The sequence below is a fragment of the Saccoglossus kowalevskii genome, chromosome 16 (assembly GCF_978046115.1).
Source record: "Saccoglossus kowalevskii chromosome 16, keSacKowa6.1, whole genome shotgun sequence".
In the NCBI taxonomy this organism is placed as follows: Eukaryota; Metazoa; Hemichordata; class Enteropneusta; family Harrimaniidae; genus Saccoglossus; species Saccoglossus kowalevskii.
This window is the reverse complement of record NC_140656.1, coordinates 14,070,679-14,094,213: the sequence shown is the minus strand read 5'-3', so window position 1 is coordinate 14,094,213 and position 23,535 is coordinate 14,070,679. Positions and strand designations below refer to the sequence as shown.

At 34.1% G+C, this 23,535-nt stretch overlaps 1 protein-coding gene across 1 annotated transcript; it reads left to right on the top strand.

Moving 5' to 3' along the window:
- Positions 1-4,086: 4,086 nt before the first annotated feature.
- On the top strand, positions 4,087-22,332 carry LOC100377786 (uncharacterized). Its single transcript, XM_006818387.3, has 20 exons — positions 4,087-4,181; positions 4,807-5,031; positions 5,528-5,665; positions 7,067-7,183; positions 8,362-8,475; positions 8,592-8,681; positions 9,246-9,365; positions 10,154-10,249; positions 12,410-12,547; positions 13,583-13,696; positions 14,791-14,901; positions 16,393-16,488; positions 18,930-19,049; positions 19,520-19,615; positions 19,906-20,013; positions 20,652-20,750; positions 21,043-21,156; positions 21,469-21,579; positions 21,682-21,792; positions 22,102-22,332. The coding sequence occupies exons 1-20, from the start codon at positions 4,112-4,114 to the stop codon at positions 22,218-22,220; spliced, it is 2,307 nt and encodes a 768-aa protein (XP_006818450.2). The 5' UTR covers positions 4,087-4,111; the 3' UTR covers positions 22,221-22,332.
- The last annotated feature ends 1,203 nt before the right edge of the window (positions 22,333-23,535 follow it).

Sequence of the window (23,535 nt, the reverse complement as noted above, 5' to 3'; positions counted from 1 at the left end):
ACAATGGCGCCAAGACAAAAACACTGATAAATGATCGACATTCAACGGGGAAAAAAAGCACATTGCCACTTCTGGCGATCGAAGGGAAACACGGAATTAGTCGGGATATCTCAACAACAAACAGCTCACCAAACCCCATGTTTCGCAAACTTTCGCAACCTTATTTTTTCGAGGGTTGAAAAAAACAAGAAGTAATCTAAAAACGACATTAAAAATTATGAAAACTCGCTAAAACTCCGACCCGTTGCATGATTTCCGGTACACTGAAGGTCACCCTGCAGACCGACTTGTTTGCGCATGCGTAGTGAACGAAATATTTTACTGCGCAGATATGAAATTTTTTTTTCAAGTTTTCCGTTTCCAGCAAAGCGGTTGAAACGGGCGTATCGGCGGCAACTAACATGGAGTATGACTAATGTCGTGGAAACAAAAGCAAAAGCACTGTAAGATAAACTAAGACAAAGGTTTTTTTAATCCTCTTAGTTTCGTTGTTCTTCCTGGGGTTTATAGTTCCATGGTGCAAGCAACTGAATTGGGACCTCTAGTTACGTGTTTTGGGTGCTTGTTCTAGATGTAATATTTTTTTTAATGAGACATTTACGTGAAAAAAGCATAGGTAACTCCTTTTGACAGAGCAGAGAAACGAAGAAATGATAATGATTATTTCCAAAAATAACGATACATAGTTTACGTCGGTCAACAGGCGGTCGATTTAGTAAAATTTAACATTTCAAAATTAAGTCACGATCAGTGAATGACTTCAGTCTATACGTACCGTAAAAATGTTCCCACAATAAATATTTTCGACTAAAATCGGCCATATGCCCTGAAAAAATCGAACAGAGCTTGACATGTATGAATAATTTATTGGTTTTCAAAAAAAGTGTCAAATTTAGTTATAGCCATCAATATTTAGTGGCCAGTCCACGAACAATTCGAAACTCAGGATTCACACGAAAGTCCTTCAGGACTGAAAATCATCGACTCTACTCTGGTTTACTTTATTTCACAACTTGCAAAAAAAAAACTGATTCGCCGTGGAAACTAATGTATCTCAGCCTAGTATTTTCTTTTTGAACTGAAGTCAAATCTCATTCGCTTGTCAAAATATACCGATCTTTTTCAGCGAATAATTTTGAAGCCTGACACAGCACAAAAAACTATGTGAATCACCGCTGGAGATTAGATGGTACGACGACCCTTCAATTAGCATCAAATATGCTTTGTTACAACATTATTGATTGGCCGAAAGTCACTTGATCGGAGCACGATCTGGGTCACAGAATCATATTTGTCCGCATTATCAATATGACTTTGCAAGATAACCACACTCACATTTACAATCCTTTTAGTGCGGAAGTTGAACAAATGTCGAAAAAACTCGTAAGTTTCATGGACTCGAATAAAATAAAGCTAGCGATTGCTAAAAATAGTTATTAATATTTTTCCCGATGTTCTTCGAATTTTTATTTATTTTTTTTAATTTCAAGGTAAGAAATGGCTAGTTGATGTAGCATCGACTTCAAGACGGTTGTTTCACCGCGAACAACTCTAGCTCTGTTCTAGTTTTGCGATGTAAAATAAAATATATATTTTAATAATAATACTTGTTTAATTATTTGGGGTTTCAGCCCACAAATTACGGGACATGATCCCCGTGAATTACGGTCAATTTTTGTTCTGTCTCGACTGATTGTGTTGATCGACGCCCGTCCCAAACTCAGTATGGAGAGACTAACGGGGATCGATATTCCAAACAAATTATTGGGACACGGTCGACAGACATTCCAACAATTGAAATTATCAACGAAAAACATATTTAAAATTAAAATTATTATTGTAATATTAGGTTTCATTTTAGGCTTAGAAATATTTTTTTTTCACTCATTATACAAAACACATTGCGAAGACTCATCAATCTAGAAAGATAACCCAGACAACATGTCGTACTTGTGTTGAAATACATTTTGTATTTCACGTCAGAATATTGCGTAAAAATAAAATATTCAGTCCAAGCCAAATCGAGGTCAAAAGGTTAGATTGCGTGCATATAATTATAGATCGTTAAAACAAAAAGTATTTGAACTTTTGTCAGCTGTTCAACATCTATAAAAAACAGAAAGACAATTATAAGACAATGTGAACCTCGAATTTTTTTTCTGTTATTCCGAATTTTAAACGCGAACGAGCGGGCGGTGATATTTCGGGGTTTGCACGGCCGAAAACAAAGCGGAAATTGTCCGGTCGAATTCAACAAGCGTTCGCAAAAGCGAGAGGAAAAGGTAATTGGATAGCGGAAGCTTTCACCATGAATACCGTTTTACCGTTTAGATCTCTTATCAGAGACAATTGAAGGATTAGCTTGTTTGTAAACTGTCAGCGTGTACAGTGGGACAGTAATGTTTGTCAACGGATTATCCATCGTTTTTCGTTTGCATAACAATGGAAACCCGAACGTTCCTGGAGTACGGATTCAAACTCAGACCAGTATTACTAGTCTGAGATTCAAATGACAGCAGTTTTCTTCATTCTACACGCTCGAGCTTGAAATTATTTATTATCTGACACTCTTTATAATATCAGTGGTTATTATGTTTGGCTATTTTTAGTGTATTTTTATAACAATGCAGCACATATACAGTGTTTTATTAACCAAAACTGTTTTTCGCGTTTTTCTCGAGTTGAAGTTTTGATTGCATACGACTTATTGGGACCGCCGCCAAATCAAGTGCGTTCAAACTAGGACAAACTCGCAGTTCAAAAGATAAATAGTGCGAAATATGTCTGGGTTTCTGAAGAAAATGCTTTGTTGCGGAATAATAGTCTGTTAAAGATGTCAAGTATGGAATAATTAGGGGACAAAAAAAAAAAAAAAAAAAAAACCGGCGTAGAAATCGGAAGAATAGGTCTTTTGATTATCGGAGACGCATTTCAATGGACTTGATTACAGACAATGCTTGCGCAAATTTCACCTGGAAATTCCGCATTGTGCTCTCGCAATCGAGGACTTAGTCATTTTTACAAGGTTTGCCATTTTTGTGGTCACGTGGTAATTACTATACGTGAACATTGACTCTCCATTTTGTGTGAACTTGTCCCTCTATACTTACGCTAAATTACGGTTCTGAATGAGACAATAGACAGAGAATGCTTTAATCAAAAACGTCACAAAACCCTTCTCGCTACCTTAAGTACGCCATACACCTACGATTAGGCATTTTTTTTTATTGTGTCACCTGCCCATATCGAACAAAATATCACTGGCTATATTTTTTAATATCACGTTGATGAATATTAATCAAATTCATAGACATGAGAATTTTTAGTTAATAACTTTTTAAATATTTTTGAGTACGCAATGTGTACAACTTTAGTAATTTCCAAGTTCCTTAGATTGTGCTACAACATTCAATAGTTTCAATAAGAGCCCCCAACCTGCAATTTTTTTTCAATAGAGGTGGTATCTGCCTTTAAGAAGTAAAATGAAGCAATGACATGGAGGAGTCGCATTCGTGTACATATCATAGTAAACTACACGTTGCTTTCACCTGCTTAGCTCATTCAGAGTGACCATACATCAACACAGCTCGTAGATATAGAGTGTTGCTGTGTATAAATCGCCCATTTTCAAATAGTAATACAATCGTTGTATTCTCCTGTTGCGTTATATGGGGCAAATTTGCTTCTGAAAAGTAGTTTTACAAGAATTAACCTTACTGGTATGGCATTGTGACAGTTTACGGGTAGCCGGAGTATATATATCACAAAACTATTGTCTTATCTCTGATGTATATATCACTAAACTATTATCTTATCTCCGATATCGCTAAAATGTTTGGTAACGTGGACAATAACAGGAATCAAATAAAATTATGCCGCTCAGCATTGAAATATACAATGGTAACTTGAATACAAATTGAAGGTCAGTTCATAATTAGGTACTGTTAATTGACTTTTCAGTTAATTAATGTTAATATAATATAATTGAGAAAAAGTGGGATGCTATTTCCGACAGACAATTAGCTAATAATTACTAACTATAATTTCCGTGTCATTGCTATAAATATCAAATCTTGTTCAGTTTGGGAACAGTGGATGACTCTATTGCAAAATGAAGAGAATAGGAAGTGTTGTGCTGGTGTTTTGTATACTGTATCAAATATGTGCAGCTAAAAACCAAGGTATGTACTTGTACACATACGTTTTATTATTGCGACTCATTGCAATAATAAACACATAAATTACACGACATGGGCATGTTGTACGCATTGTAAATATTAGGTGAGACAACAGCACTCACGGTGTTAGTAGTTTTCGAACATTAGTGAACGCATTTTTTCAGCATTTTAGAAAGCCCGGTATTCTTTCGCGAGTGTACGAGTATCGAATCCTTATATACTTATAAAAAATGAAATGCGTCAAACAACTGGCACGCCGAGTTTACACATACTACCTACACACCATCGGTATTATTGTTCATACAGTATATACAACATTATTCATACATTATTATTCATAGGGCACCAAATGCAATATTATTCATTCATTCGTAATAAGCCGTACGAATGTGTTACGATATTGTTACGAGCACGTTCGAACCTCTGTAAGCAGCGTAAGATGTATAACCACTAGGTGATCACAAGAATACCGCAAAGTATGCACTCAGGCTGTACGAAATCGCATCGATCGACAAGTATGACCACCGCAGTGCTTTAGTTCACACTTTGTTGTGTTCACGTAATAAACACATAGTATATATCTATGTGATTCCATTGTGTGTTATTTGATGATGATTTGTGATTTTAGATAATGTGATTAACGTGAAGGAAGAACCTAAGTACTGTCATGAATTTGCTTTGGCGTTGAAGCAGAACATTGATTATGGCTACATGGAATATCAGTGTGAGAAAGACGGCAGTTTTTCACCAACACAATGTTTGAAGAGAGGCATGTGCGTATGTGTGAATAAGTATGGAAATTATATTGCTTATACAGCGACGGCTCCCAACCAGCCACCACCAGTTTGTAAAGGTAAATATCACTATATACCACTGTGCTCAGATTTAGTTTGGTTAAACATTAATTGTAAGTAAATTTGCTTTAAATTATTATTTCCCATGCCAAATCATTGTACGCGACCGAACAAAATTCTCGTCGAGTGTGAGGAATGTATTTACGTTTAACTTATCATTCAAAATAAAACAAGCAGTACTCAAAATCAACGTAAAAATCCGATCGATTATTGAACGACTTTCTTAAGTCCCACCATCTGGATGTGATATGGACTTCGCGCGTAAATGTTACAATGGGACAAATGCGCACCACGATAGCGAATTACAGTCTTTCGTTTGAATGTGAATCAAAACTTTACACAAATTATGGTTAACCACTGCAGCTGTGAAATCGTTTATTTTCACTATTACTTAATTTCAATGTTTAGATTAATACATTCTTCGGGGTATAAGTTCACGAAGTTCAATGAAAATAGATAAGCTAAAACCCTCAGTTATTGTATCCATTGATTTAGGTTTGAAGCCTGGCCGTTGTCCATTCACCAACACTGGTTTGTCATGTGATATTAGATGCCAACATGACGCAGAATGTCCTTTCAACCAGAAATGTTGTGATACTGATTGTGGTATGACGTGTATAGAACCAAAACAAGGTACAGTATTTTCACAGTATGAATCAATATAGAATGACTGCAGTTAGTTGTGTGTTGCATTGTTGTTAAGTTCATCTTTCATGTGTTATATCGCATAAACATACACAAATCATAAATTAATCATTTTGTCACGGTACGCATCGTTCTCTTCCATGTCATTCTTATCTCGCACTGTTTGCTCGTATTCGTCATTGGAACTAGAACGCTCAACATAAGAGCCGCGTTCTTTATGAAAATGTTCGAATGTTCCTGTTTGCAACCCAACGTTCCTAGTGAGGTGAGGTGGGATAAAGAATCGTATGGCGCAATAGACTGCATTACGTGCTACGATTAATGAATTGAAAACATAACAACGCGTTTGTTGTGCATAAAAGCAATGATTTTTTATACGCCTAAGTTGCGTTTAATTTGTAAAGTTTGCCGCAAAAGGCAAATGAAAGCCGACAGTGATCCACATTCTTGTGTCGCTCATAATCAAATTATCTCACACTGAATTTTTATCAATTCATATGCTGTATCATACTGAATTATTTGTCGCCAAGTGTGACTCAATTCGTAGTGATCCCGAGTCAAAACAAAATTCCTTCAAATCAAGTTGAGTCTGTCATGCATCTACATTAAGTTTACATCCCAGTCGTAGATGTCGCTAGCACAGCTGTTGATCATATCTCACCAATACTGTGCCTACTTTCGCAGTCTCAACAACAATTCCTCCAGTCAGTTTAACCATTTAAAAGTTACTTCCAGTAGTGTTTAAAGTACGAGCTTCAATTGAAGTTAAATTACAAACTTGTTGAACTAATTTGAACAATCAGATTCCGATCTCCGTCCTCAATACTTCGAATAAGATTTACAGCTTTCATACCACAGCGATTGCAAATCTGTATGTGTCAACCCAACACGTAAATTCTGCTTATATATATATATATATCAAAAAACAACTCATTTTCACCACTAACATCCCCAGTATGTAGTTCAGTTGCCCGATAAGCATCGGCTGCTAATCAAATAACCAGTTACCGTTTTGCGATCACTAATGGTCAATCATCGCATTTAGCCCCATTCACCACAAGGAAGGGTATAACAAACTATGAATTCACTGAACCATTGACACAGGCTACTTAACTTGGTGGGTTTCCCACATCATTCCACATACAAGAGATAGGGATACGCAGTTAAATGTCACTGGTGAATATTATTTATAAAAAAAACTGTGGTAATCAGTAGGCAGTAAAGCTGTACTCGGTGTGCGTCACACTAACATTTTATTTTCAAAATACAATAATGATCAGAACAAAACATTATTATAATATATGCCAACGGTCAAGATTTGTCAATATTTATAAAAATTCGAATAGATGTAAGAACTCTCACGTAATACACACATTTATTTCATGTCAGATTGTTACCCAGAAGAATTTGTATGTGATGATGGAGTGGTTTGTTTACAAGAGAACCAAGCATGCGACGGGATACCTGACTGTCTTGATGGAAGTGACGAATCACCAAGTACATGCAGTAAGTTTGTGATGGGTTACCTGACTGTCTTGATGACAGTGATGAAGCACCAAGTAGATGCAGTAAGTATGTGATGGCTTACATGACTATTTTGATGGCAGTGATGAATCACCAAGTAGATACAGTAAGTATGTGGTGGGTTACCTGACTGTCTTGATGGTAGTGATGAATCACCAAGTAGATGCAGAAAGTAAGTTATGGGTTACATGACTGTATTGATGGCAGAGATGAATCACCAAGTAGATGCAGTAAGTATGTTGTGGGTTACCTGACTGTCTTGATGACAGTTATGAATCACCAAGTAGATGCAGTAAGTATGTGATACGGTACCCTACTCTCTTGATGCAGTGATGAATCACCAGCTAGATTCAGTAAGTATTTGATGGATTGCCTGACTGTCTTGTTGACAGTGATGAATCACTAAGTAGATGCAGTAAGTATGTGATGGGTTACCTGACTGTCTTGATAGCAGTGATGAACCACCAAGTAGATGTAGTAAGTATGTGATGGGTTACCTTACTGTCACGATGGCAGTGATGACTCACCAACTAAATGCAGTAAGTTACCTGTCTGTTACCTGTTGCAGTGATGAATCTCTAAGTAGATATATTGAGTATTAGATGCGTTACCTTACTATCCCTGTGGCGTATTCAATTATGCCTTGAATCATGTATGCTTGTAAACCCCTTCACAGAGATGAATCACCAAGTAGATGCAGTAAGTATGTTGTGGGTTACCTGACTGTCTTGATGACAGTGATGAATCACCAAGTAGATGCAGTAAGTATGTGATTGGTTACCTGACAAACTTGATGCCAGTGATGTATCACCAACTAGATGCAGTAAGTATGTGATAGGGTACCCTACTCCCTTGATGCAGTGATGAATCGCCAGCTAGATTCAGTAAGTATTTGATGGATTGCCTGACTGTCTTGTTGACAGTGATAAATCACCAAGTAGATGTAGTAAGTATGTGATGGGTTACCTTACTGTCACGATGGCAGTGATGAATCACCAACTAAATGCAGTAAGTTACCTGTCTGTTACCTGTTGCAGTGATGAATCTCTAAGTAGATATAGTGAGTATTAGATGCGTTACCTTACTATCTCTGTGGCGTATTCAATTATGCCTTGAATCATGTATGCTTGTAAACCCCTTCACCATCTATGTCATTTCAGCTGTGCCACGATTTGAGTGTGAGTTTGGAAGGATGATACCTATACATTTTGTTTGTGATGGTTATCCACAATGTCTCGATGGTTCTGATGAGCTGAATTGTGAAGATTTCGATTGTAAGTGTATATTCATTGCATTAGTACGAGGCACGTATTTCATCAGTATAATTACAATTACATATATGTTAAATGCACATTCAGTTGTTGATGTTGTTGTTTTTCATTATATTTAGTTGTTTGCACCAATGGTGGCATCGTGCATCGGTTCTCTGTATGTGATGGCTATGAAGACTGTGCAGATGGTAGTGACGAATCTGGGTGTGGTAAGCTCTTCATATTCAATAATCCTTATAGGTTGTATGCACATGTGCTGCTAAATATTGGTAACATCACAGATAGGACATTTTGTATGTGAAATTCCATATTTGTTCTTCTTTGGTTGCCCATGGATTGTGATTCTTAACAAAAAGGATAATTTTGAACAGTTCGATATCAGACTAATATCAGCATCGGACATATTTTACAGTTACAAATGATATTTGTACTATTAGAAAACAACACTTGTATCAAATCATATGGTCACTGGATCCGACCATGTTACCTGGGATCATAAAACACATTGTCGTTACCTTTTAATCAAATGCGTGCGTCTTCGATAGAACGTGTTCGATGAGTTATTCACATGCACATCTTACAGTCTGAACGTGATCTACATTATCAGCGAAAGTCAAACGTGTTTGATGCAAGTCCACTTGGATTATTTATCACAAGGACTTCTCATCAAGATAACGTATTTGTTGGCATGACCGTCTTGTCGACCAGACGTGTATTCGGCACGTTGAAAATTACATTTTCACAATGGCACACAATATTAATGTTGTCAACAGAACCTCAAGCTGAGTGTAATGAATCACACTTTAAGTGTACCGATGGTAGTTGTTATGATGAATGGAGCCGATGTGATGGATATAACGACTGTGGTGATTGGTCTGATGAGGACGGTTGTGGTAAATACTTATTGCAAATTATATCAAGATATTTTACTCTATATGATTACTGGTGTAACTTGTTAAGATATTCCAACAATTCCCCCTGGGTATGGCTATTTTCTAAGAATGTTCGGTTCATTAATTAAAATATATATAATCCCTTCGGTGATGCATCCGTCCATGTGTGCCTGCCTATAATTTGGACGCAATTTTGTTGCAAGATTCGATTCAAGATTCTAGTGCTACAAATCATCAAAGTTAAACATTTTTGAAGCGGATGTCGGTCGGTGCACTCGATTAAATATTGTGCCGTAACCTCCATATATACCAACGCATGTTCCTTATACATAAAACAACTTTACTAATAACATATCTTATAAATAAATCACAGCACTAGATGATGCCACGAAATATTGAACAATTCACAAAATATATACACAAGTACACTGATGCGGTGGTTCATTGCTATTATACTTTACGAAATTTTACGAACGTATTATAAATGTAGTTGCAGGATGAGGAATTATTTTTATTCACCAAAAAACCAAATAATTAATTATAACTCCATATGGCAATTATATTTTGACGTCTTTAACATAATGGTAAAAAAAAATTCACATGCATCTCATTAGAAATAAAACATCCTAGAGTTGAAATCTTCAACATGTCAACTCCTTGCCGATTTCTCTTGACATCCAGATTTACTGCAACTGTATGTTATGCACGCATAAGGTCTATCCTTGGTATATTGGTCAATCAGAATGACGTGTTTAGGTAAAGTATTTTATATTTTTTTCAATGTACAGATTTAAAGGAATGCAATAATGGTATCTTAGTACCAGATAAGGATATATGCAATGGTTACGACGATTGTGATGATAATTCAGATGAAGAAAACTGTCGTAGGTCAAATGTTTTATTGATAATTATCAATACACGCATTCAAAATAGCCTTTCACGTATTTTATAAATTTTTTTTTACATGTTTACGAAACGTTTCATTGAAATTCAATTGAAACAACTGCCTTGATATTTGGTATGTAAGTACTTTGGGTGAATCTCTTTTAGATTTTTCATTTTGTGACGATATTGTCAATTCTCTATTAAAAAAATATTTTTGTAAGTTTTAGTAAAATTTTTTACCTTCGATTTTTGTTTGTACTACCAACCCGATTGCTTTGATATTTGAGGTGTACATTATGTCTGTGAACAATTTCATCTCGACAATGATCTTGTTGGACAGTTTGTTTGATCTTTTTTAAAAGTTACTGTTGGAATAAAACGAGTACGATTATATTAAAGTTGATATAGAATAATAACTAAATATTAGTGAGCAGTACAGTTTACCCAACCTCAATACGTAATTTGAATATGCTTTAACTGAATATACAAGGACTTATCACAAGGAAATACAAAACAAAATTCAATTTGTGCGATTGAAGGTAAATTTGATAATCTCATGTGTCACTGTATACACAGTCCAGCATGATACTTTCAGCAGACGTATGTAACTTATATGCTAATTATTTGGGACACATTTGCTGGAATAAAAACTTTATGTAACAGAAAGAATTGCTTTATTTAGTTAGATACTAAGCCTGATGATTTACTAAAATATAAAATGTAATCACTGTTACAGATTTTAACTGCGTCCTAGATTCATCAAAGGTCGAAATTACTGATAACATTTCATCTAATAAACACAAATTACACTTACTGTTGTTTATCTTGTTTAGCTCAAAATGGTAAAATATTCGAACATCACCATCACCGTTCGTAATGAATTTGTGCCTGCTTCTGCCACCAGATTGACAATGTATTTGGACATTCAACAATAGTGTTTGAACAACCCTATCTATATTGCCACCGTGAAAAACCATAATAAATCCTATCAAAAATTATGTGGCTTATAATAAAAAGAATAAATAAGAATATTCATATCCAATAAAACCAAAATTTCAAACAAATCAACAATTTTTAAAAAACATTTTTTGTAAATCAGAGTAAATCACTTAATAGCTCTTTATCTCAAAGATTTAGATAGGGACTATGACAGACCTCGGTAAATAACTAGTAAATCTGAGATCAACTATGACACATAATAGTCAAATATGTACAATCTTTTTTGTTGAGATTTCAGAAATATGAATAGAGACAGATACTGATCAAATTAATTTAGAAAATATTACAAACAAATTTGTTTTTTTTAATGCAAGAAATTAAAAATAGTAATGAAATAAGTAATCAGGAAAAGTAATTGCCTATGCGATATTTGTTAGTGAGTAGACATACTGATAAATTAATTTCCATGTTGCATAGAATAAAAGCATGCGACAAATATTAACAAGAACATCTTTCTTTACCAAATATGACTTGAAGACATAGTAATCGTCAACAATCATAAACACTTAACACATTGGTTGAGTCTAATTGGAAAGGTTTTCATCCATAAGTGTTGGTCCAAAAACATTATCAGTAAACATGTTAGTACACAACGAAATGTATAAATAATGCCGTATCATAAAAAGTTCGAAGCGAACATTTCCTATTGTGAATTATCAAATACAATACAATAAGTAATGTACTTCAAGTGACATATTCACAACCTACCAATTCCTCGTAAATCTTAATGATCAGCCTTAATTCATATTTGGTATTGTTGTTGGTATGTTATGGTTTAGCATGGTATGTTTCTCGCACTTGGTTGTAATTTATCACCTAAATGGTACGTTGCCCACTATATAGTTAATATAGGGATGACGCAACTAGGGAACATCACTATGCATCTATCCCGTTGGTCCCGAAAATTAGCAACCTCAGTGTTCGTCAAATTACTTAATATTCTGATTATTTTCTTTTATGCATAAATATTAATGAATCTTCTATTGAATTTGAAAGTCGCTGTATCAGTTGTAAAGATCTGGCATATCAGGTTATATAAGTCGAGCCAGGTCAAGAGGAAATTGCCAGTAGTGTGCAGTATTCAGACAAGTTAAAAAAGTAGTAAATCATATTAGATACATTAAACTCATTAAATTATAAAATGTATCATTTCATTGTAGCTTCCATTCCTGGTGGTTATGGTAATTATTGCTTCAGAGACTTTATGTATCGGTGCGGTGATGAAAATTGTATTACTATGGAGCAAGTTTGTGATGGGAATCCTGACTGTGCCAATGGAGAAGACGAAGTTAATTGCCGTAAGTTTTCCCAACAATTATTCGTGCAAAGATTATAATAATAATAACGCATTATTTACATTGCATTAATAGACGATGATAATGTAATGTTACAATGTAATTGTGATGCATTATACGTAAGTCCAACATATATTCCATTTTCAGCCAATAAATGTTTCCAATTTTTCCAGGTTCATAAAATATAATTCATAGTTTTCCAAATCAAAATATGCACGCTGAAAAAATTACCACAAATCAATTGTAAAAGACATATAACAATCTGATAATGTTCTTACGAACTATTATCAATTTTTAATAATCCTTTATTGTGGTTTGTTGAATATCACGGGAATCGTAATTTTATATAACTATGCAAGGTACACAAAACCTTGCAAATATAAGATTGATTATACTTCACTTCCGAAATAATATTACGATGATAGAAAATGGGAATTGTCAAGATTGCAATTTCCTATGAGTTTGTGGAATTCGTGATGATTTATGCCATAACTATTTAAGTGAAGTATTCAACAAAAGACAGAATTAATCTTATTTTCAAGTACTGAAATGAATAGAATGAAGTATTGAAGGTTGAATAAAATACGCTACACAGGTTTAATTTAGAGATTTAACCACAACATGAATACATGTAAAGCAATAATCCAAAGTATCACAAATAGTCCGATAAAATTAAAATAGTCATATCTTTACCAAAATGCAACGTAGGTGCATTTAGCTACATCTAGTTGACAACATCCTTGATCGCATTCAATCGTATTTTACTACACGCATGGTCATTCAAAATAGCGGTATGTACCACTAAATAGTGATTTTGGCAGTTCTCGCGCATGCTACCAAATTAAATGTAAAAAGGTCTAAATGTTTGGGCGATTCAATCCCACTTAAAGATCAATATACACTTTTTGCTTCCGGGGTAGATTTTAATGCAGAAAGCAAATTTGCTCAGAAAAAAAGCGACGTTTCGCTATAAAACCTATTTAAAAAATAGTATCCAGATGAACAACCGCATTACATATAATTCTGTGTGTTTCACAGCTGATTGCAGTCCTCCCATGGAGCAGTGTAAAAACAGTAGTAAATGTTTCAGTCCATGGGATCGATGTAATGGTTGGCCTATTTGTGAAGACTTCACTGATGAACTCAATTGTGGTGAGTACAGGATTACGTAACAACGAACACCAGTATAGGGCTTTGAGTAAACACATCACTTGGATAAACTTACGTGAGTGCAGATGGACTCTCACATGATAAATATAGAATAGCATAGCTGCGCTGTCACAGTGCACATAGATGTTTACCATTGCTTTGTAAATTATTGCCATACAATTTCATTGAAAATAGGTCCTTAACCTCTACAAGGTTTTGACTAGCACCAGAAGCTCTATTCGATCATATTGTATTTGAAATGTATATTATCACAGTGGCACATGAGTCACTATCTGATTAAAGTAATTATAGTCATATTTGTATACATCCTGCTGTTGGACAATATATTGTGATGTACTTGTTCTTGTGGATTGTTTTAATGATTTCGATCAACCGATGAAAAGCAATAAAATAAACCTTTATTGTCTTATAATGTTTTAGCAATGACGTAACACAATTGTCAAATACGGCAATGGCCATTGATGCTGAAGGTCGGTGTTCTTTCAACACCGATGTGACGCATATGGCACAGGAAGTGCTGGGAGTTTGTTCGAACATTTCGAAGTCAATCTTTTCAGTGATGTTTTTACTAAATAATGATGAATGAAATTTCGTATTTCAAGCACGAATTTTATTATCGTTAATATGGCCTAGTTTCTGCTGATCCAAAGATTGAATTATGCATGACATTAATATTTCACTCGCTAAACAATATTTCATTAAAATAAGTGATTGACCAGCAACTTAAATTGTAAAAAGAATTATCAAGTCCCGTGTATAAACACTGGTGTAAAAAGGCGGCGAAGGGCAATCTTAGCCTAATCGGCTAGTGAAGCGTCATACGACACAGGACTGTGCTGAGACAGCGCTTTTTGTGGCGACACAAAGCGACAATGACATGTTATTTTTTAAGAAAGTGCATTGTGAATTGATGTATGAATAGAATTACCGACCAGTTTCAGGTTGAGTGTGTAATACAAGTATGAAAACAGCTTATATGTCTTTGATATATGCAACTACATTTGAACTTCGAATCTCGCGTGACTTTGTAAGAATTATTAGAAAAAAAATCATATAAATCTTTCCTTTTGTTATAGAATGCACAGACGATCAATTTCAATGCACAAACGGTAAATGTATTGACGGAAGTTATTCAGTGTGTAACCTCTATGATGACTGTGGCGATAACAGCGATGAAGAAAACTGTGGTAAGATTGAATGATAAGTTGTGATTGTGATTTAAGATATAAACGTACCTTCACATGCAGAACCATCTCAGGATATTTCAGTTTTTGTTGTTTTATTTTAACCTCCACAGCTCTACAAAATTGCAATTTTAGAATCTGATATTTTTAAAAATTTCGGTTAAGCCTAGCAATAACGCAGGTACTTAGCGTACAGGTACTTTTAAAATCTTTCATCTTTAATATCTGCACTATAACATTCGTTAAGATGTCTTGTATTATATAGATAATTTACATATTTGATATAATGTGAAAAAAAGTAGAGTGAATTATAATACATTAAATCATGCTGTGCTGTCGTTTGTTATATAAATAATTTGCTAAATTGATTTACATATATGAAATAATCTGATATACGACTGGGTGCATTATGAAACATTGAATCGTGTATAAACGAAATGGTCACTAGCTCGTGTATTTGGAATATACCAATTATGTTAACTTTCCCGGAATAATGAAACTGAATGACTTGTAAACAAGCCAAATGCAGTTATCGTGACACAATATAGATGTGTAGTTGGATGATGACTAATGTGACACAATGTACTTTATTTTGAATACAATTCCAAAACATCGTTCATTACCAACTTCTTTTAAATAAGTACTCTGGATTATAATTGAAACTGGTACATTTCCCTTTTCCTCTGATCTCTAAATATAACTGTATAATTGTTTTTCGTAGATTGATAAATTATTAAAATTGCGTCATGACAAAACATTCATCAAAATGCAATTAATCTCATTGAAATGTACTGTACTGTGTTACACCGAGCTTTGTGAAACCAAGTTGAATCATCGGCAAACAAACAAAAATTGACGAATGTTGTCGAAATCAGGCGGTCACTGGGAACCGATACATTTGAACAATCGTGATAGTTACAGATAGTAACATTGTAGACATATATACACACACGAGATGGAGCTTAGCCATTATGAATTATATTGTCAATTGTATCAAATGTTTTGCTAAAGTTAACAAAAAAAGTTTTGGACTACGAATTTGACGTGATAAGTAAATTATTACTGTGGTATATTTATTTTAGTATAATATGTTGAATTTATCCAGCAAGATGCAATTTGTGTTGTAGCCAGTTTATTTACAAATCTTCTAGATGCTGTTCGTAATCAATTTTCCGTTATATTTTGAATAATTTCTCACCTGCGTATTGACGAAATGATTATTGCAATTCTGAATGACTTCTAATGAAACTGATTTTGAACAGATTTTGCCCTTCATATCCTCCATCCTGTCTTGTGTGTTTGTTGATATAAGTAGTAATTGATAATTGTGGTGTTGGTAGTAGTGGCGTGGTAGTAAATAATGTTCAATAATATTTATTTACAAATATATAATATCAATTCAGAGAAGTTTGCTTTTACAGTTACTGAGACTAAGATCGAGGGATGTACTGTTATAAGTAAAATTTAACCATATCTTGTCTTAAACCATTTCAGGGCATTTTAAATGTGCTAATGGCCAATTCGTTCGTAAAGACGCTAACTGTACGGGGTGGAATGAATGCGATGATGGTAGTGATGAACTTGGCTGTGGTAAGTGATCATTTGTACTCTATAAACGCAGTTTTTTATTTTGTTTTTATTCTGTATCCATATAAAATGTCTAAAATCTATGTAAAGTGAATTTAACATGTTAATCAATGGACGACGGTGAGACAATCTGTTAAAACGATCCATGTTTACCTTAAAGTAGGTTATTACCAATTTAAATAAAAAACAACAACATATGTGCGGCATCTCATTCCTGAAATTCGTCAATATGAATTGATATTTTTTAGGCAAATCTGTCCCCTTATATTATCAGTAAATCCTGACCATAAAATGAATGTTTCACATCAAGCTTTCCTTGACTAAACTTACACCAAACGTTTCCGGACATTCTGGACGTAGTAACACAAAAGTTACAAATAGGAACATCTACAGCATGTAGGATTAAATTAACTGCCACGCATTCGGAGCGTTGAAAATAAGGTATTATTATATTTGATTGGTATATTTACGTATTGCCTCGGAAGCAGAATCATCATCTTGAATGTAATCCTTTCATCAATCACACCACTGATATGTAATATAGTTAACATGAAGTCACTAAAACACACCAAACGCTTGCTGAGATATGACGTAGATTGTATTTTCGGCTACTTAATACGTTCTTCTATCAACAACATCTAAAGCGGCTCTGGAATTTTTCCTATTTGTTTCGAAATTACGTTCCAATTTCTGAATACCGGAAAAAACAAAATCGTATTGTTTTTTCAAGATAGCTAAATTATTATTCCTTCCACAACTATCATGTACATATATATCTCAAATAACGCAGAATGGTTGTGAGCGTCGTCTGAAAAAACTGTTTTGTTGCAAATCTTCTACTAAATTCGTTTATTCATTGGTTCAATTATTTCTCTACCGAAAATGGCTTTCTGTGTTTACACAGAGATCACGTGACTATGCACGTCCATAAACACACTACACTGTCGATTTCACATTCAGTGTGAAATAAGCTTTCAATCAATATATAGCTTTGTATGGTTCAGTAAATATTTTAGCTGGAAACACCCGTTTAGAAAATCAATACCAAAAACCTATACAGCATCCTTAAATCATGCCGTTTATATTCATTTTGACGGAACTATAATATTCAGATATTATACATATTCATATAGATATAATATGCGACAACTACGAGTTCAAATGTGGAAATGATAGTTGTGTCGGCCTATAGCCTATTACATACTCTTTTCGAAACCTGACATCACCTCTTGGCTTATGCCTTGATGTCTATATATCTCTCTCACCAATTTGACAGTGTGTTGTTTGTTTTGTTTGTGTGTCCCCTGTGTGTTCTCGGATTTTTAAATATTGCCTTTTGACATTGATTGTTTGGATTATAGTTGGGTATTGTTGCTTGTATTTTTAATCTGAAACACACTGGAGTGCAGTCGTGTGTTATATATATAATTTGGATGATTGGTTTACATATCTGAAGTAATCTGATATACATTTAGGTGCATGATACATTGAATCGTGTATAATAGTAATGTCACCAGTCTGCGCATAGGGACATATCAGTATGTTAATTTTCCCGGAATAATGAAGCTGAATGCGGTTATTGTGACACAACTTAAGTTTTTAGTTGTATGATTACTAATGTGTTTTAAGACAATTGATTTACTACTATTTTATATTTGTTTTTAAATTATTCCAGCAGCTGGACATCACCTTGTCACACATCTCTCGGGAAACCACACACTTATTGTTATTGTGGCCGGCTTAAAAAACTCCCCTAGAGATGGATCAATGATGTTTATAATTTATAATTTCACTATCAATTTGTTATATTTTGAAAAATTTCTCCCGACATAAAAATTATTTTTGAAGTTCCGAGTGACTACTACTTGAACTGTAAAAGTACAGATACTGCTTTAATATCTTCTATTCTACCTTGTGTGTTCGTTGATCTAAGGGGTACTTAGTGATGTTAGTGTTTGCAGGGGATAGAAATGTTATGCAGTGGTAGTGGTGGTGGTGGTAAATCTTGGTAGGTAACATAAATTGATGGTGTGGTCGTAAATGTACTTTTGTTCAGTCATTTATATTAACAAATTGGATATATCAATTTAAAAAAGTTTAATAGTCAGTACAATTGTTGAGTAGAATTAAACCATATCGAGTCTTAAACTCCTTAAGGGCTTTATAAATGTGATATTGGTCATATTAATAGTCAAACATACTACTTGTGTCACACTAAACTTCACCCTAAAACAAAATTAATATCTGACCCCTTCATCATTCAACACCAATGATATGTAATTCAGTAAACAATACGTCAATCTAAAACATCTAACATAACTCTTGCTGGGACATGACGACATTTTTATTTTGTACTACGTCCTACCATTCATTAAATCATGTCTGTTTATATTAACATTGACGGAACAATAACATTTACATATTATACATAATCATATTGATAGATATAATATGCGAGTACTACGAGTTCACGTGTGGAGATGGTAGTTGTGTCGGCCTTTGGCTGCGATGTAATGGCGCTGAAGACTGTAGTGATGGATCTGATGAAAGTGAAGAATTATGTGGTGGGTTTGTATAAAATTATCACAATATTGTGCTTTGAATGTTACACAATTTTACTCTTGTTATTTTTTTGCATGTAAAAAGATCACTGAGACACATGTGACTGCCGTAATGTGACAGTACTTTGAATTATTAATTATGAACGTATGCCTTGAATGTACGAAACAATGACATTGTCGATGAAAACGGCCAATCATTAAATGCTATTTGACGTACCCAATGACTGCTTATTACTAATTATAATTATGTAGCAGCTAAATCAATTTCATGATATTGATTGTTGATAAACAGTTTTGTGATTTTATGTCAGCATTTTCCCATTTACAACACAAAGTAACCACATGTTCCCATTTTACTCACAAAGAGAATCCAAAATATTATTTCCGCATACATTTGTTATCGTTACACTTCAAATTGTAATTTTCCAGAAATTCACTCATGAGTATTACCTCGTTTCCAAATGTCTATTCAGCTGATTTTCAATGTGACGACGGAAGTTTGGTTCCTTTCGATGCGGAGTGTGATAATTGGTTTAATTGTGAAGACCATTCGGATGAGAAGAATTGTGGTAAGATTCCATTATACAATGTTTTAAACCCTTGGTGTATGGTATTCGGGAGTCCGTCGCATAAGTCGCAAATCAATGTCTTCATACAGAAAACCAGACAACGATATGTTGATAAAATCATTGTTTTGTTTGATTTGATTTACGTTTTATATTGTTGTTGTTGTTGTTGTTGTTATTGTTGCTGTTGTTGTGTGTGGCGTTTATATTTTTATGTTGTATGGCGGGAATCGCTATTAAACTCGACAAGTGATTGATTGTTTTCAATTAACCTTGATACCTCATGTTTCTAGAATGCGAAGAAGGCGCGTTCGAGTGTGATAATGGTTTATGTAAACCTGAGTATAGCATATGTAATAACCACGATGACTGTGGTGACAACAGTGATGAGAATAATTGTGGTGAGTTACATTATGAGATGCAAATATTTGTTTTTGTCAACGTAGTAAGTATTAATGAATAACGACACGGACGAAACTATATTAATATTGTTGTTTTTTATGGCAGATTTCAGATCATATTTTAAAAATGTTAAAAAAACAAATATTCATCGTAGGATTTTTTTCATTTTTGGAACTTTTCATAGCACCAATTTGTTGCAAAATGTGAGAAGTGTGGCATAATGTTATTTTTCTAATCATAAACAAAATGTGGAGACAACTTATTATGATCGCGTTACTCATTGCTGTTTAACTATAGACCCTAATCGAACAAAGAAAGTTTGGCACGTTTTATGTTCTCATTGTTGCCCAATACATCAACATGAACCAGACTTTGAGATATATATGTTGAGGTTAATTGCGCGGCGGTCGTCGCAGAACGCGTTATCGAATTTCATATACACAATGAGCTTTACACGTGTATACGTCGCTATTGGTCCCATACAGAACATTACGCGGTGCGACGACCACCGTCGACTTGGCATTGACCATTTTCCAATATGTTGCTATATGGATTCATTATTGTTTAAATATATAACACATTGGTAAGCGCAGAATTCAAAGTACATAGCAAGCCGTAAATAATATTTTTTCTGCAGTGTACTATGTATGTGATGATGGACAGGTTCGACCTCAAGGAAACTTTTCTTGTGATGGATATGCCGATTGTGATGACCAAAGTGATGAACAAGATTGTCGTAAGTTTCTGGTCATTCTATGTTTATGAGGTATATCACAGCACTGTCTAGCTCATTGCTAAGAAACTAAAATTGTATGCCTTTTTGATTCCCAATATTAAGATATGTTGTTTTGTATATTTTTGTTTAATTTTTGTTCTTGAATAAATGGTGTTTTGTGAAATTTGTAACCGTAGAAATCCCATATATTGTCTGGTAGTTTCATTTTACATTTTTTCAATGTAAAGATTATAGGAATAATAAATTACAAATACTTTATTATGGCCTAAAATATCTCATTTGTTTTATTTAGCATGTGATGAGAGTGCTGATAGATTTCGATGTGATAATGGTATTTGTAAGTGGCATTATGATCGATGTGACGGATATGACTCTTGTGGTGATAATTCTGACGAACAGGATTGTGGTAAGTTAATTTTCAAATATATCACTGTCATATATAATTGTTACTACTATTCTGTCCTGTGATATTGAAATTGCGAATTCCACCGTGATATCTAAAGAACTCATAAATGCACTGTCAAACGTGTCTAACTGTCAATGCCCTATAAAATATAAAAAAATAAATTTGCTATCTTAAAAATAAAAGCATACCTACAAAGTGAGTATTATTAGACTTACCTTGCATACTACATTTAGAATAATTGTTGTATACTTTTGATTGCATCTTTAATTCTATTCGCTGTTTGAGTATAATAATACTTTTTTATATTCATAGTGACCTTTGTATGTGACAATGGTGAAAAAATACCGCGACGACCTGATCATCCCTCTCCTGTCTGTGACATGAACTTTGATTGTTCCGATAAAAGCGACGAGAAGGGCTGTGGTGAGTGAATTATTTTAACACACTGATTCCAATACTGTACCTATCGGAAATAACTTTAAACTTGATTATTGTAATATGCTTGTCATTTCGCTCTTCTTGCAGAATGTCGTGCGTTTACCATGCGGTGTTCAGATACAGGATATTGTGTTCCAAAACACTATCTCTGTGACGGCAACGACGACTGTGGAGACGGTTCAGACGAAAAAAATTGTGGTAAGTATGAATAATATAAGAAATAATTAACAGCAAATAAGATGTATACAAAGATTGGTCTACGAAAATCCTGACGTTAATACGTAATAATTATATCAGTGGAAATTTAGGAGTAAATTATGATATTTCATATTTGGCATAATTTCTTTTTTAGAAATTTTGGTCGTCCAGTATTCTCGCTACGATGAATCATTCGGATTTTATAACACTGATCATGATAACTGCGATACTGTATCGAGCTTCTTGAGATTACTTGTAGGGGTTATTACTCGAATGCAGATGTCAATAAATTTTACTCTTTTTTATCAGTTTGCAGAGAAGACCAGTTCCGTTGTGATAATGGGATATGTAAACCGTTGTCATGGAAATGTGATGGTTATGACGACTGTGGGGACAATTCTGATGAACAAACATGTGACGAAAATTAACGTTTTATTTACCAAGTCATTAATTCTGGTATTGTTGAATACTAATATATACGTAATAAATAGTATAAATAAAAAAAACAATATCAATACAAATACTCGAGAAATAATATAACCTTTGTCATGATTTCTTTCTAATGACCAAAATGAAAAATGTTAACAATGAAACGATTGTATCTGAAAGGCAAGCGTTGTGTTCCTCATGTACACAGTACAATAACATGAAATTTAAAATGACTCTTGCCACGATATGTCTTATGTTGATGTATCAAATGCAACAGGACACATGTATGTCGGTTAAAATTTCGGGTAATTCATGAATACATAATTGAAATATAGGTTGGTGAACTAAAATGCTTTTGATTTTTACACTCTGTCGGGTACACAATGTTACACATTTTGAACTCGAGCAATGAACATTTATGAGGTGATATCGACACGAAAAAAAACAAATTTGATAGGGTCCATCCAAGGTACTTAGATATAACACATCAAAAAATGGGCTATTAGTTTTCATGAAGTCAAAAATTATCTTCTAACCAAGAATGGTAAAAACTATTTGCCAAAAACTAGAGAATTGAAGATATCGCGATGAAATGAACCAAACTGAAGAGGTCCTCCAGATACCAAGGTATCAAAGCAATCAAGCTGGAAGTTTTCAAAACAAGAGTTTGAATGGCAATTGTTGACACACGATCGATGCCCTCAACAGGTCAAACAATTGTGCAGAGGTTGATAATGATTATTTGGAATGGACCATTTATGTAAAATTATTTTCTCATTTTGAACAAGGTATAACACTGAATACAATGCATGGCAACGACTATATGTTAATCATTATCCTGCCAGTCGCATGTACTTTTACAATTACGTGACTAATTACAGGTTAAATAAAAAAAATATGCGTACTACTTTAATTGCGTTATTCCTGGCAATGTGGTGATGAAACAGGATCAACAGAACTCGGATCGGGCGTCTATATCGCTCGATAATTAATACGCAACATATAACTAACTGTAATCAAGCTATATCGATTCATACTGTCAACATACTTGTTTTGGTTTTAAACACGGCATACCACAGTCAGTATTACAACATTTCTGTTGAAAGAACATTCTACGTTAACTCACCATGTGAATTCACATAACTGACCAGTGTTCATGAATGAACAGTGGCCAGGCTTCAAACCTAATTCAATCGATACAATAAAAAGTTAATGGAATAATTTACTGGGTTGCTTGTGATGTCTCTGTAAATACGAACAAATTGTGTTTCAAATCCAATTGACAGGTTGTGATTCGTTATAACAATGCTCATT

What these genes read in the sequence shown, in the direction of transcription:
- LOC100377786 (XM_006818387.3), top strand. Translation starts at nt 4,112, where the DNA reads ATGAAGAGAATAGGAAGTGTTGTGCTGGTGTTTTGTATACTGTATCAA. An exon ending in GAATTGTGAAGATTTCGATT is followed by an intron (nt 8,476 to 8,591) that starts GTAAGTGTATAT and finishes CATTATATTTAG; the next exon opens with TTGTTTGCACCAATGGTGGC. An exon ending in TTCAGATGAAGAAAACTGTC is followed by an intron (nt 10,250 to 12,409) that starts GTAGGTCAAATG and finishes ATTTCATTGTAG; the next exon opens with CTTCCATTCCTGGTGGTTAT.